Source organism: Scyliorhinus torazame, chromosome 1, assembly GCF_047496885.1.
Source record: "Scyliorhinus torazame isolate Kashiwa2021f chromosome 1, sScyTor2.1, whole genome shotgun sequence".
NCBI lineage: Eukaryota > Metazoa > Chordata > Chondrichthyes > Carcharhiniformes > Scyliorhinidae > Scyliorhinus > Scyliorhinus torazame.
This window is the reverse complement of record NC_092707.1, coordinates 313097715-313113106: the sequence shown is the minus strand read 5'-3', so window position 1 is coordinate 313113106 and position 15392 is coordinate 313097715. Positions and strand designations below refer to the sequence as shown.

Here is a 15392-nt window from a genome sequence, read left to right as displayed (position 1 = left end):
CTTTGCGTCCCTAGTAGCCCGGCGCAGGATCCTACTCATGTGGAAGGAGGCGAAACCCCCCGGACTGGAGGCCTGGGTAAATGATATGGCGGGGTTCATTAAACTGGAGCAGATAAAGTTTGCCCTGAGAGGATCGGCTCAAGGGTTCACCAGGCGGTGGCAGCCATTTCTCGACTACCTAGGGGAACGTTAGAGGGAAGACAGATGACCAGCAGCAGCAACCCAGGGGGAGGGGGGGAGGGGGGGGTTTAGTTTAGGTCAAAGATAAAGGGGTTTTGTTACTTGTGTATTGTTTAAAATTTCTGTATTGTTATTGTTGCGTTTGCTTTGTAAGAGGGGAAAGATTGTTGTTTGGGAAAAAATTTTCAATAAAACATTTATAAAAAAAAAAATTAAAAGCTTACATAGGGGTGGGCAGCAGTATCCAGACTCCGAGGTGCACCGTTCTTGGTATGCTGGTCAACAGAAAAAACAAACGTACGTACATTTATGCAGTTTGTCATCATTCGCATTGTGACAAAGGAATTTTCCCCCCCTTCCCTGCCGAACATTGAAGGAATGCTTGGGGTTGAAACCACCAGAACCACAAACTCGGGCTTGTGCGGCGGGATGACGTGTCTGCGGATTGATCTTGAAAGAATGAGGAGTTGTTGCTCTCAGTGCTGAAACTCGTTGGTTGTCATGGAAACCTGTTCGGGCCGCTTGCATCCGGGCATATGGAGGTCCCGGCGCGGCCCAGTTCAGGCGTTTCCCTTTGGGCTCTGGGAAAATGGAAGAGTGGGTGGTGGAAGGGGTCGCCGGCTTCCTCAGCAGCTCGTGTTGGACTGTTCCAGTCACCGATTTTATCGAACAAAACTGTGCAGGTGAGGAGCCGTCCTGCTGGCTGTTTCCTTGGTTCGCGCATTTTAAAGGTTATATACATATGGTTTTAGCAGTTTGTGATTTAGCAGAGTTTTGCAGGCCTTCTGCGAATTGTCAGCACAACATTTCTTGTGTCGCGGGGACGTGCTGGTTGGGGTTACTTTAAAGATGGGATCTCGTATTTACAAAGCCTTAAAAACGCGCGAACTTTTTTTCGGGGGTGAACTCAGACGAACTGGTGAAAATGCTTGTTTTCTATTTCCCAGTTTTTGATGATGAAGAAGAAAATAAATTATCTTATACAGAAATCCATCAGGACTACAAGAACTTGGTGAGTTCGTTTGTTTGCGATTGAGCAATTTAGTGTCCCTCGCGAAATTATCTGTTGTCATCTACTCATTGCTGTCCATCAACGTTTTAGAAACCAGCAAAATCCAACACGATGAAGGACATGTCAGGAAAATAAGTTTTGTATATTCTTGAAAATTCTGACATTCCTGTTGAAACATAATGATGGCTTGGTGAAAACGTTCTGTCCCTTAAACTTGTTATGTACTTATTGGAACTTTTCACTCTACTGAACAATGTACTCTTTAGATTGCTGTCCTGTTTATGGGGAATACATTTTATTGGACCAGCCATTGGACTCCAAACAAAATTGCCACTCCACCGTGCAATTTTAACTGAAATGTTAGATCCTTGTTTTTTCGGCTCACCTAGTTTTTATCCCTTCATGCCTGCTCCCCTGAAATTTCCACAAAACTGCTGATCATGCAACTTCCCTTTCTGGTCCACATGATAGTCGATTTTGCAAACAGTTTCTCTGGTGCTGTGCTCTCCATTTCAAACTTAAAAATATGCCCTTGACCCTTCTACCCTTGCAAACTGCCACCTCTGCAAAAGTCCTTGGAAGTGCTCCAATCAGCCTCTGGCCCTGCCACAGCACTGAAATGGTCCTCATCAAAGTTACAAATTAAATCCAATGTTCACTATCCCTCCTCATCCCACTTGACCTTTCTGCAATCTGACATCCACCACATCCTCCTCTATTATCAAGTTGAATGAGACCACGTTTGCCCGGTTTTATGATTATCCTTTCAGTCGAAGTAAGAGAATCTCCTGCAATGGCTTCCGACTTCTGCGTGTTTATCTCTGGTGCCCCCAAGGATCAGTCCATGGCCTCTTCCAATTTTGCATTTAAATCCAGCACCTTTGTGGAATCATCTGAAATTACAATGTTAAATTCCACATGTATACTCATAGACATAGAATTTACAGTGCAGAAGGAGGCCATTCGGCCCATCACGTCTGGACCGGCCCTTGGAAAGAGCACCCCACCCAAACCCACACCTGTAACCCAGCAACCCTACCGAATCCCGGAGGAAACCCACGCAGACACGAGGAGAACCTTCAGACTCCGCACAGACAGTGACCCAAGCTGGGAATCGAACCTGAGACCCTGGAGCTGTGAAGCGACAGTGCTACCCACTGTGGTACAGTGCTGCCTCATGACACCCATTGCCTCTTGCCACCTTATTACCTTTGATTCATCATACTGCTTGTACACCATTCAGTGTATTTGATGAGCAGAAATTTGCTCCAGTTTTCTCATCTGCATCCCCAAAGGGACTAAGCTCTGGAATTCACTCCTGAAACTTCTTTGTCTAAATCTCTCTCTCTCTTTCAAGACACTCCTTGACATCCCCCACCTCTTTTGGTCACCTGTTCCGATATCATCTTATGTTGCTCGTTGTCGTTCTCTGTTAAAACTTCTATGAGGCATCTCAGAACATTTTTACTGTTACTGCTGGATTACGCTTTAACTTGGAAAATAACTTTGAAGCACTTTTTTTATCCTGGTCCCACAGCCAGTTTAGATAATGGGGCAACTTTCCAACAAAATACCCTGAAGTTGATTATGTGAAAACAACTAGTAGAACCAGTTACATAAAAGAGAAATGCTGGAAATCTATAAGTGATCAGTCGGTGTCCATTATGTTTTTTAACTTTACTAATTTTATTTACCATTTTAAGACTTTTTGCTTTGTTTCCATTGGAACCTATTAACTGCCAAGATTAACCAGTTTAAATTTTTGACATGAAGCAGGACTACATTTTGGAGGCCTCTGGAGTCAATTTCATATTTTTAAAAAGAATTGCCCATGGTATGGTAAAAGAGTTAAATTGTACATATAATAGTGAAATATTTTTGTTATCAATTTGTGTCAAACAGAAAAGCAGGTCAGGTAACAGGGTCGGCACAGTAGCACAGTGGTTGCCACCGTTGCTTCACAGCACCAGGGTCCCAGATATGATTCCCGCTTGCGCCACTGTACTGTCTGTACTGAGTCTGCACATTCTCCCCGTGTCTGCGTGGGTTTCCTCTGAGTGCTCAGACTTCCTCCCACAAATCCAAAAGAAGTGCTTGTAAGATGAATTGGTTATTCTGAATTCTCCCTCCTCCGTGCCCGAGCAGGCGCCGGAGTGTGGCAACTAGGGGATCTTCACAGTAACATCATTGCAGTGTTAATGTAAGCCTACTTGTGACAATAATAAAGATCATTTATTTATTTAACATCCATGGAGAGAAACAGTTAATGTTTCAGGGCAATGATGCTTTGTCAAACAGCATTTTCCTGTTCTAATTTCAGATTTCTAGTATCTGCACTATTTTGTTGTATTTGTGTTCCAACTAAATTTTGTGTATCTTTAGAGATAGGGCAATCCTTGTGATTTTGAGTAGCATGTTGAAATTATGTGTTAACAGATGTTATCACAACACGTGTGTTCTGTTTGTCATGTTTGATAAACATTAAAATGTATGTATAGATATTTTGGTGGAGAGTCAGTAATATTGTTGTTATGCTACCAAGAATATAATAATATCGGTTTCAGTAAAACATTCTGTTTCATGTGACTTTTTTAACAGTTGAATGGAGGTCCCCTTTGTGACATCACATGAGTAGTCTGGTACCTCATCATTTTGCAATGATGTGATCAGACTAGGATATAATTTACTTTAGATTATACTGTTGAGATTTCGCCTTACTAAGAAACATTATCTATATTCTTCAATAAGATGCTCCTCTCCTCCCTTGCTGTGTAGTAATTTTGTTAGTAGGGCACTATGCAGTAGAGAAAGTCTATGCTAAGAACAACTTGTAGCAAATCAAATGGAACTCCGAATAATTTGTTTTCTGTCTTTATGAAATAATGCAACCATAACACGTTTTTTGTTGTCTGTGTGTCTTCAGTTGATGCGATGCATCAAGTGTGTTCGTGTAGTGGGTTGTGCTTGGTGGCTGGACTATTTGTCACCTTTTGCTTTCAGCTCTCACCACTTGTTAGCAGTATAACTATTGTGAACAGATAGCCCAGTGTGTAAACCTCTCCCACACATAGGCTTGTTGACAAAGAGAGACCATGTAGTTCCTCTATGTGGTGACATATGTAAACTGGGCTGTGTGTGTGTGCATGTCCTGTAGACGTACAAGATTGTGTGTGTGTGTCCTGTTGACATCCAAGATCATGCCACTGGGGCCAGCTGCATCTCATCATCATCAAACTTGCCACTCTTAGCAATGCCTTCATCACTTGTACCTATGGCAGGACTTACTGCTGCTTATTGCAAGGTCAGACCTTAGCCAAGGAAACTATACCACCTAGAAGAAGTCATCCTCGGATCAATGTTTGCCGTACCACTGGCCGAGAAAGGATCCTAGAGTTCCTTGATATAATTTTGCAATAACACACAATCTTCTGAATCCGGGGATGCAAGACTGATGTATGAAGGAATCAAGAAAGCAAAAAATGCAGCAGCAACCAAATCAGCTTCAAAGAAGGCAAAGATAGGGATGAGCATCACTGAACCTAACAAACAGATGGAATGTGGGCGGAGAAAAATCTTGAACTTTTATGCAATGGGGAACATTGCCATGAAAGAAGCTCTAGATGCCATTACAGACTTTTGTGTCATGGAGGAGCTGAATAGTGAGCCCACTATTGCAGAGCTCAACAAGGGCACTGACCGTCTTGCCAGTGGTAAAGCCCCAGGAAACAATGGCACTCCACCTAAAATCATCAAATTTGAAATGCCGTGGCATCTCCATGTGTCACTGCTGGAAGGAAAGATTTGTGTCTCAGGACATGAGTGATGCAAAAATAGTCACCTTGTAGTACAAAAACAAAGGAGACTGCAGTGACTGTAACAATTACCGAGGTGTCTCCTTGTTAGGGAGGTCTTTGATAATGAAATGAAAATCGCTTATTGCCACAATTAGGCTTCAAATGAAGATACTGTGAAAAGCCCCTCGTCGCCACATTCCGGCGCCTGTTCGGGGAGGCTGATACATGAATTGAACCGTGCTGCTGGCTTGCCTTGGTCTGCTTTCAAAGCCAGCGATTTAGCCCTGTGCTAAACAGCCCCTGATATGTTGCTCTGACCAGATTGCAGACCATGGCATCACGCATCTAACGAGTTGTTGTAGCTTCAGAACTGGCAGACTGATAGTTGACCAGATTTGCTCACTTGTGGCGTGAACAGCGCAGGTGACTCTGTTGTTTTCCTAGACCTTGCCAAGGCCTTTGGTCATGTCAGCATAGGCAGATTCTTTAAACGGCTGCAGAAAATCGGGCTACAAAGTGAAGCCGAGCAGAATCTCAGGCAGCAGCGCACCCCTCCCAGATGAACTCCACGCATTCTATGCTCTGTTCGAGCAGGAAACCATCAAACACTGTTGACTGCCCCCAGCAGCGCCGGACACACCACACCCACCAAAACAGCTTCCGAAGTCAAATCGGCCTTCTTGAAAGTGAACCCTCGGAAGGCGATGGGCCCGGACGGAGTCCCTGATCGTGCACTCAGATCTTGCGCAGACCAGCTGGCAGATGTGTTCGCGGACATCTTCAACCTCTCTCCGTTCTGAGGTCCCCACCTGCTTCAAGAAGACCACCATCATACTGGTGCAAAGAAGAACCAGGCAACGTGCCTCAATGACTATCGCCTGGTGGCGCTGATATCAAGCGTAATGAAGTGCTTTGAGAGGTTGTTCATGAAACACATCAACTCCATACTCCCAGAATGCCTAGATCCACTGCAATTTGCATACCGCCGCAACCGGACCACAGCAGACGCCATCTCCCTGGCCCTACACTCATCCCTGGACCACCTCGACAACAAGGACTCTGACTACAGCTCTGCCTTCAACACCATAATGCCAGCCAAGCTCATATCAAAGTTCCAAAACCTAGGACGTGGCTCCTCACCTCTGCAACGGGATCCTCGATTTCCTGACCCATAAACCACAATCAGTAAGAATAAACAACAGCACCGCCTTCATGATAGACCTCAATACCGGGGCCCCACAATGCTGCGTACTTATGGACTGATCTGATCTCTTCACACATCTTCATCCGATGCCTGTGTCTATGTATTTGCATTGTGTATCTTAATTTTGCCCTATTATGTATTTTCTTTTCATGTACGGGATGATCTGTTTGAGCTGCACGCAGAACAATACTTTTCGCTGTACCTCTGTATACGTGACAATAAATCAATCCAATCCAAAATTGTGCATACCTGGACTCCTGGGTATAATTTCTTCTTTCCATGAAAACTTTTCTTCTGTTATAATGGAGCATCATTGGAGGCTTTCAAGATCAGCAGTTGGAGATGTCTACCTGCACGCCAAAGCTAACGGCAAGATTAGGTGCTAAGTCCAAAGTGTATAATGCCCTAGTTTGTAAGTTGCTGTTTTCTGATGACTGGTAGCCCATACTTAAGCTCACTTGCAACAGCTTGTGGATCAGTTCTCTTGGGCTTGCAAGGAGTTTGGACTGGCAGTGTCAGGAATTCCAAAGTTATGGGGCAAGATGTAGAGACTCTCACTTTAATCTGCATTGACAACCTTTTGCTCTGTAGTTCATTGACAATTTCACATATCTTAGATCAGCAATTGCCAGCATCCTGTTCCTTGATGCCAAAGTCAGCGACAGGATTTCCAAAGTTGCAGCTGTCATGTCAAAGTTGGAGTGCGGGCCAACTAATGGAAACTATAAAGCTGTGTATGTACCAGCTTGTGTTCTCTGCATTCTCCTTTTTCAGGTGGCGAGGCATGGACAACTTATTGAAGTCAAGAAAGTGGTTGAACGGCTTTCAACTCTGCCTCAGATGAATCTGGGTATCTCAAGTGCCAAATATGGAATTGTGCCAGCATACAGGAATCCCTAGCATGTTTGGTATCTTGAGTCAGTGGCAATTCTGTTGGCTGGATCATAAGAGCTGAATGGATGATGGCTGCATCCCTAAAGACCTGCTCTACTGCCAGCTTGCTATTGGCATGAGACCAACAGGTTGTCCACATCTGTGTTACAAGGATGTCTGCAAGAGCGACTTCAAGTCAACCAGAATTCGAGTCGATGCATGAGAAGCTCTCGTTGCTGACTGGAGTGCCTGGAGATGAGCAGTCAGGAATATCGTGGGAAAAGCATAGCACCAAAAAATGACTAGGTGATGGAAAACAGACCCTGCTGAAAAGAGAAAAACATTAGTCGACCTCAAGCCAGCACCATTCATCTGTGCCAGCTGTGGAAGGGACTGCGGCTCGCAGAAACAGCCACAACAGATGTTCATTATAGGAGTGACATACACACGGCGCTGCCCATTGACTCCCGCGATAGATGTTCATGTCCAGTTTTACAATGACTAAACACATCTATACGCTAGAATTTTCATGTGGCAAACGTTTTATAAAGGTACGCCGTGAATTTGCTTTTATACTCTGTGCTGCAATTTATAAAACTCTGGATCCTTAATGCCTTATTAAAGTCATAGTACATAGTAATTTCAAGTTTTATGTCATCCTCATTTTGAAATTGTAACCTGCATAGTGTCATTAATGTAGATCGAGAAACACAGTGGTCCCCGGACTGACCCCTGAGGAACCCCACTTTACAGCTTCCTCCAGTCCAACAAACAACCGTCCCCATTACTCTGTTTTTTGTCACTTAGCCAACTTTGTATCCAATTTTTTTATTCCATGGAATTAACGTAACCGGTTTATCAGCAAAGTGTCCCTTTTATCAAATGCCTTTTGGAAGTTCAAGTACAACACATCAACCCTCTCTGTTACTTCATCAAAAATTCAATCAAATTAGTTAAATGTTATTTGCTCTTAAAGCTTTGCTGACTTTCCTTAATGAATTCACATTGATCCAGGTTACTGTTAATTTAGGCCTCAACTTTAATTTCGAAAACTTATTTTTCTCTCCACGCTTAAATTGACTGACCTGCAGTTACTGGGTTTATTCTCCCCCCCCCCCCCAAAAAAAGAAATTTCAATTAAACGGCTTCTCCCATAATCAACTAGTGCGCGGCCAAATTAGTGATCGCTGCCAGCAACCCCCTCAAACTTCACATTGTCCCAACTAGGTGCGTATACATTCACTAACGCCACCGGCGTCTCCTCCAATACACCGCTCACCATCCCATGTCTCCCATCCGGGTCCCTCATTTCCTTCGCAGTCACAAACCCCGTATTCTTGTTCATCAAGATGGCCATCCCCTGTGACTTAGAGTCAAACTCCGAGTGAAATACCTGACTGACCCACCAATCCCTTTCTTAACCTAACTCGGTCCTTCACGTGGAGGTGCTTCTCTTGCAGAAAGACCACCCCAGCGTTAAACTCCTGAGGTGCGCGAAGACCCAAGATCTTTTCACCGGCCCCTTGAGCCCTCGCACATTCCATGTTCTAAACCTTACCGGGGGTTTACGCCTCCATTTCCCTCTACCATCCTCCCCCTTTGGCTCTGCCCCTCTAATTTTGCCCTGTACTGGGGCCATCCAAGATGGCCTCCTTCTCCACCCCTGACCACTCTTCTCCAACACTGCCATGTCGCATGTTCCTCTCTTCCTGCCCCCTCGGCCATCTCCCTCACCTCCCTTCTGTATACCAGCGTGGCAGCTCCTACTCTTTGCCCCCCCTCCCCTCTCTTCTGTGTAGAAGGCTCCCCTCAGACCTCCCCCTTCTCCAAAACCGCAGGTCACCTCCTCCGGAAAAAGAACACCGCCACAGGCAGGAGGGGACAGAAATACCCCCCCACCCTCGATCCCCCACTCTACCAATTTAGTCCATATTCCAAAGTGCTGGCTCCTCCATCTCCCTATAAAGTTCATTCTCCCCCAGTTTGTGCTCTTTAATAAAGTTATTGGCTGCTTCTGGGGTCTCAAAGTAATATTCCTGGCCTTCATGGGTCACCCATAGTTTTGCTGGATCGAGCACCCCTAACCTGATCTGCCATCGATATAACACCATTTTGGCCCTGTTAAATCCAGCACGCCAGATTCCGATACCTGGGGATCCAAATAGCAAACTACTGGACACAAATCTACCAGCGGAACCTAACCAGCCTGGTGGAGGAAATCAAAAAGGACCTACAGCGGTGGGGCGCACTCCCACTCTCCCTGGCGGGGAGAGTGAGACGATCAAGATGAACGTGCTGCCGAGGTTCCTCTTCCTGTTTAGATCCATGCCGATCTTCATCCCCAAGGACTTTTTCCAAAACATAGACAGTTTAATCATGGCGTTTGTGTGGGGGGGGTAAGAACCTGAGAATTCCCAAACCGACACTGCAAAGGAGGAAAATCAAAGGTGGCTTGGCATTACCAAACCTGCAGGACTACCATAGCAGCAACGGCGGAAAGAGTGAGGGGATGGGTACAGATGGAGGAGGCCTCCTTCAAAGGAGCGACCCTCCGTGCCTTGGCTACAGCAGCACTCCCATCCCCCTCGGCAAAATACACATCAAGCCCAGTAGTCGAGGCCACACTGAAACTGTGGACCCTGTAATAATATGTATATAGTCAGGTTAGTGAAGGGTTAATTATTACATCTCAGTGTAAATCAGACACTTCTATTTAAGTCAGACCCTGAGGGAATTCTGAGTATAGTGTTAGCAAAGGAGAAAGCCTGGTAACAGCATGAGGAGTACGTTAGATTAGAGAGTTAACACGAGGATATTATTAGTGACTATTAGATTATTGATTATTGCTAGACAGATTCAATATTACTTTATTATGAACTAAAGCTCAATAGTGTGTGCGAACTTCATTTAATTAATCGTTATACAATAAATTAGTTTTATTTCAATCTAATGATTGGTGGATTCTTTGTCATCAATTCGACTGACCATTCTGGAACAAAAGACAAAGAACATGACATATTACCACCAAGAATAATATAATATGGTATACGGAGTGGACAGCTTGTTATAATGTATCACAATATAACATGCTACCAGGAGTTGAAACATAACATGGTACTGAGTGGGCAGCTTTAAATTTTAATGTACCACATAATAACATAGTACCAAGAGTGACTGCTGAAGCTAGTTAGAGAGACTATTAAGGTCTACACACTGTCTTTGTGAATAGTGACAGTAATCACAATTAGCATACAAGATGTGCAAGACAACAGCGAGACTGACAAATCTCAGCTCGACTGTACAAAAGAACATGACGATCAGAGTAAAACAATAAATGAATCAATTGAGACCTCATTTATTCTAAACAACCTATAAGAAAATGACATCTTGGAGAAGTTGACTCCAGATGAGGAGCACCAAGAAATTACACAAAAATCAGATCAACCAGAAATGACTGATGTCACCAAGATCAATGAAACATCAGATCATTCAAGTGAACCTGAGATCATAAAGTGCAACGAGACATCAAATAATACAAAGGACACTGATACTAAAAAGTTTGAAAATGACTCAAACAATCCAGAAGGAACAGTTATTGAGCACAAAAACAGAAACTACGGAACAACGAATTGTACACAATGGTACGTCTCTGAAACTGAAGGACAGCTGAACTGCACAGTCCAAAACAATGCCAGGAAGAACAGGACATTATTCAGACAAAACAAATGTCATGCCAACGAATTTCATGAATTCGTATTTGCTCCAAGACAATAAAGCAAACCAGTTTTTAAAACGAATGACGTACAAAATCGATACCACAAGCACAGAAAAAAGACCAGGTCAGACAACAAAAGTGGCTCAACCATCGAACACCTGATGATGACTTGTTGGTACTTCAACACACCACGAGTGAAGACTAAGGACAGTCTCAATTTGTGCATCTTACCTGTTGAACTTTTTCGTTATTAATTTTTCACTACATGTTAAATTCCTATACATGTACCAATATTATACATTTTTTCCTTTGTAACAGAAAAGAAATGTTAAAAAAGGGGGATGTAATGATATGTATATAGTCAGGTTTGTTGCTAACCTTTGGTTGGTTCAATTGGCTCTGTTTTATAACCTTTGCTCTCGAGTCGCCTGGTATCTTTATGATACCGCCACGAGGTTCAATTTCAAGTAATGATCAATAACTCAATACACCAATTAGTAAGATTCAAATCAAAGCACATTTATTTACACAGTCAAATCTACTCCTGCATAAAGGCTACTTTCTAAGCTACTTCTACAACTAACAGGCCTATACTTAGCTTCGGACTGGCCCACCAGGTCACGGGAACAAATGGCTTTTCGGTTGGTTTCTGAGTCTGCGAGATTCAAAAGCTGGTATGGACTGGTAGCTAGGAGCGCATATCTCGTAGCAAGCGTTGACTTGAGACTTACGGCCTTTTGGCAGCAGCTGAACAGGTCACTGTCAAGGGTTGGTTCGTGTTGCTGAGTGACCCTGTCAAGAAGGACGATTTGAACTTGGGGGCTTTACTTTATAGTTCCAATCACTTGGTTCGATTTCTCCAATACTGGAGCGGTTCCCTGATCGATGGGTGGTCTTGAGGTGTCCGCTAACCTCTTTTGTGTTGGCTCCTGCTGGCGCCGAGGAGTTTGGCTTGGCCTTGTTTATCTCAAATGTTTCGATTGTTCCCGGGGATTGCTCATTAGTATGTAGATGGCTGCTTGTATCGATGCTGTCTGGGCTTTTGCAGAGTTTAATACACAGTAAACGTGCACCTGCTAGTTTCTGTCTGTGTTGGCTGAATTTCCCTTCAGCCTTTGCTGTTCTCCATTTTACGTTGGGAGTTGGCCAACCCAGGTGGCTACAGGTTAGTGAAGGATTAATTATTACTTCTCAGTGTAAATCAAACTCCAGAGGACGCCACCACTTCTGTATTTAAGTCATACCCTGAGGGAATACTGAGTATAGTGTTTTTAAAAAATATTTTTTTATTCTCCTTTTTCACATTTTCTCCCAAATTTACACCCAACAATAAACAATGATCAGTAACGAATGTAATGTAAATCCCCATATCAATAACAACGATCCCATCCTCCCACCAAACCCCAGACATTGGCCCGCATGTTAACATAAACAAATGACAAAAAGGAATCAGGAATCACCCATAGTCACCATTAACCCATACAGTTCCCCTCCTCCCAACCCCCCTAATGTTCGATGTGATCCAATTCTCTAAAGTGCGTAATGAATAACGCCCATGAATTGTAGAACCCCCTCCATCCTTCCCCTCAGTTCAAATTTGACCTTTTCAAGCGTTAAGAATTCCAGCAGGTCCCCCCGCCAGGGCGCAGGGTGGAGAGGTTGATTATCCACCCTAACGGGATCCACCTTCGGGTGATCAACGAGGCGAAGGCTACAACTGCCTCCGTGCCCGTTTCCAACCCCGGCTGGTCCGACACCACGAATATGGCCTCCCGAGTGTCCGGGTTCAGTTTCATGTGCTCCACTTTAGAGATTACCCAAAACACCTCCTTCCAGTAATCCTCCAGCTTTGGATAGGACCAAAACATATGAACGTGGTTTGCGGGGCCTCCCCCGCAACGTTAACACCTTTTCTACCCCCTCAAAGAGCTGGCTCATCCTCGCCCTGGTAAGGTGCGCTCTCTACACCAGCTGCAGCTGTATCAGCCCCAACCTCGCACATGAGGTGGAGGCATTCACCCTGCGGAGCACCTCACACCAGAACCCCGACTTCATACCCTCTCCCAATTCTTCCTCCCACTTTGCCTTGATCCCTTCTAGTGGCTCCTTCTCCAAAATAGCCCCATAAACCGTTGATACTACCCCTTTCTCCAGTTCCCCTGTCGTCAGCACCTCCTCCAGCAATGTGGAAGCCGGCTCTACTGGGAAGCTCTGTATCTCCTTTCTGGCAAAGTCTCGAACCTGTATGTATCTAAATATTTCACCCTGCTCCAGCCCATACTTCGCTCCCAGCTCCTTCAATCCCGCAAAACGACCCCCAAGAAATAAATCTTTTAGTGTTCTAATTCCTTTCTCCTCCCATCTCCGAAAATTTCCATCCCACTTCCCTGGCTCAAATCTATGGTTCCCCTGAATCGGAATTTCCCTTGACCCTGCCCCCAACCTGAAGTGCTGTCGAAACTGCCTCCAAATTCTCAACAAAGCTATTACTACCGGACTCCCTGAGTATCTCCCCGGGGCCATCGGGACCAGCGCTGTCGCTAGCGCCCTCAATCCCGACCCCCAACACAAACTCTCCTCCATTCTGAACCATTGGGAGTCAACCCCTCTGACCCAGCTCCCTACCTTCTCCACATTCGCCGCCCAGTAATAATACATCAGGTTCGGAAGACCCAAATCCCCTGCCTGCCTTCCTCTCTGTAGTAGCACCTTTTTAATTCTGGCCACCTTCCCTCTCCATATGAACGAGGTGATCATCCCTTCAATCTCTCTTTAAAAATACCTTTGGCAGGAATATCGGCAGGCAATGAAAAATAATCAGGAATCGCGGCAGCACATTCATTTTAACCGCCCGTACCCGACCCACCAATGACAGAGGGAGACCATCCCACCTTGCCAGATCAGCTTTCACTCTCCCTACCAAATTAGAATTGTTGTACCTACGGAGCGCCCCCCCCCCCCCCCCCCCCCCCCCCCCTCCAATCTCATTGAGTATAGTGTTAGTAAAGACGAAAGCCTGAGAACAGCAGCACGAGGAGTATGTTAGATTAGAGAGAGTTAACAGAAGGATATTATTAGTGACTACTAGATTATCGATTACTGCTAGACAGATTCAGTATTACTTTATTATTAACTGTAGCTTAGCATGTTCGAACTTCATTTAATTAATCGTTTTCCAATAAATTAGTTTTATTTCAATCTAATGATTGGTGGATTCTTTGTCATCAACGCGACTGACCATTCTGGAACAAAAGACAAAGAACACAACATATTGCCACCAAGGGTAATATAACATGGTATAAGGAGTGGACAGCTTTAAGTTTTAAGCTTTAAGGAGGGGGCAGCACGGTAGCCTTGTGGATAGCACAATTGCTTCACAGCTCCAGGGTCCCAGGTTCGATTCCGGCTTGTGTCACTGTCTGTGCGGAGTCTGCACATCCTCCCCGTGTGTGCGTGGGTTTCCTCCGGGTGGTCCGGTTTCCTCCCACAGTCCAAAGATGTGCAGGTTAGGCGGATTGGCCATGATAAATTGCCCTTAGTGTCCAAAATTGCCGTTGGTGTTGGGTGGGGTTACTGGGTTATGGGGATAGAGTGGAGGTGTTGACCTTGGGTAGGGTGCTCTTTCCAAGTGCCGGTGCAGACTCGATGGGCCGAATGGCCTCCTTCTGCACTGTAAATTCTATGATGATGTACCACAATATAACATGCCACCAGGAGTTGAAACATATCAGGCCGAATTAAGACAGCACTTCTGGCTGACTAGGATGTCCCCCATGGCTCCCATCTGTGGAATCACAAATTCCCCAGCCATCCTAGACACTACCTTTAGGAAATGGAGATGGGTTGGGGGCACACTGACAGTTAGGGACTTCTATGTAGGGCACAGACTAGCGACACTGGATGAACAGTCGGAGGAGAGTGGAACTGCCGATAGGACAGGAAATGAGACAGCTGCAAATAAAGCATTTCCTCTTCAAAGAAGCAGTAGGGTACCCTGGGTACTATAAACTATACTATTAGAGGACCTGATAGGCACAGACAGTAAAAAAGGGGGACTATGTCGGAAAATGTATGAACAACTACTGGACAGAGCTCGGGAACACCACTGGACGAGACCAGACGGAAGTGAGAGGATGAACTGGGGACAGCAGTGGGGTGGGGACTCTGGAGCGAAGCACTGAGCAGGGCCAACTCCACCTCCTCCTGCGCAAGGCTTAGCCCCCCATGCAGCTCAAAGTGATGCACCGAGCACACCTGACCCAAACCCAAATGAGCAGGTTCTTGAGGTGGAGGACAAATGTGAACGGTGCCAGAGGGGCTTGGTCAACCACACCCACATGTTCTGGGCTTTCCCAAACTTGCTGGGTTCTGGACAGCCTTCTCTGAGGCAATGTCCAAGGCTGTGGGGGTGAAGGTGAAGTCATGCCCAAATGTGGCAATCTTTGGGGTATCTGAGCAGCAGAGCTACACATGGGGAAGAGGGCTGACGCCCTAGCTTTCGCTTCCCTTATCCCTAATTGCGGGAGGGGTGGGGGGGCGGGAGGGACCACACGCCGAGACAGGGCGGCAGCAGTAAATAGGGTAAATTAAGGGAAGGACGAGACAAACCTTTCT

The 15392-nt window shown here is 45.3% G+C and overlaps 1 protein-coding gene across 4 annotated transcripts in view; it reads left to right on the top strand.

The window, feature by feature from the left end:
• Positions 1–678: 678 nt before the first annotated feature.
• The window catches only part of cfap36 (cilia and flagella associated protein 36), a 218362-nt gene continuing 203648 nt past the window's right edge, over positions 679–15392 (top strand). The window contains exons 1-2 of one of the 4 annotated variants that reach the window (XM_072507828.1): positions 679–911; positions 1128–1192. In XM_072507828.1, the coding sequence (XP_072363929.1) occupies positions 770–911; positions 1128–1192 (207 nt within the window). In that variant the 5' untranslated portion in view covers positions 679–769. The remainder of the gene's footprint in view (positions 912–1127; positions 1193–15392) is intronic. The other 3 variants (XM_072507826.1, XM_072507827.1, XM_072507829.1) reach the window with 3 other exon arrangements.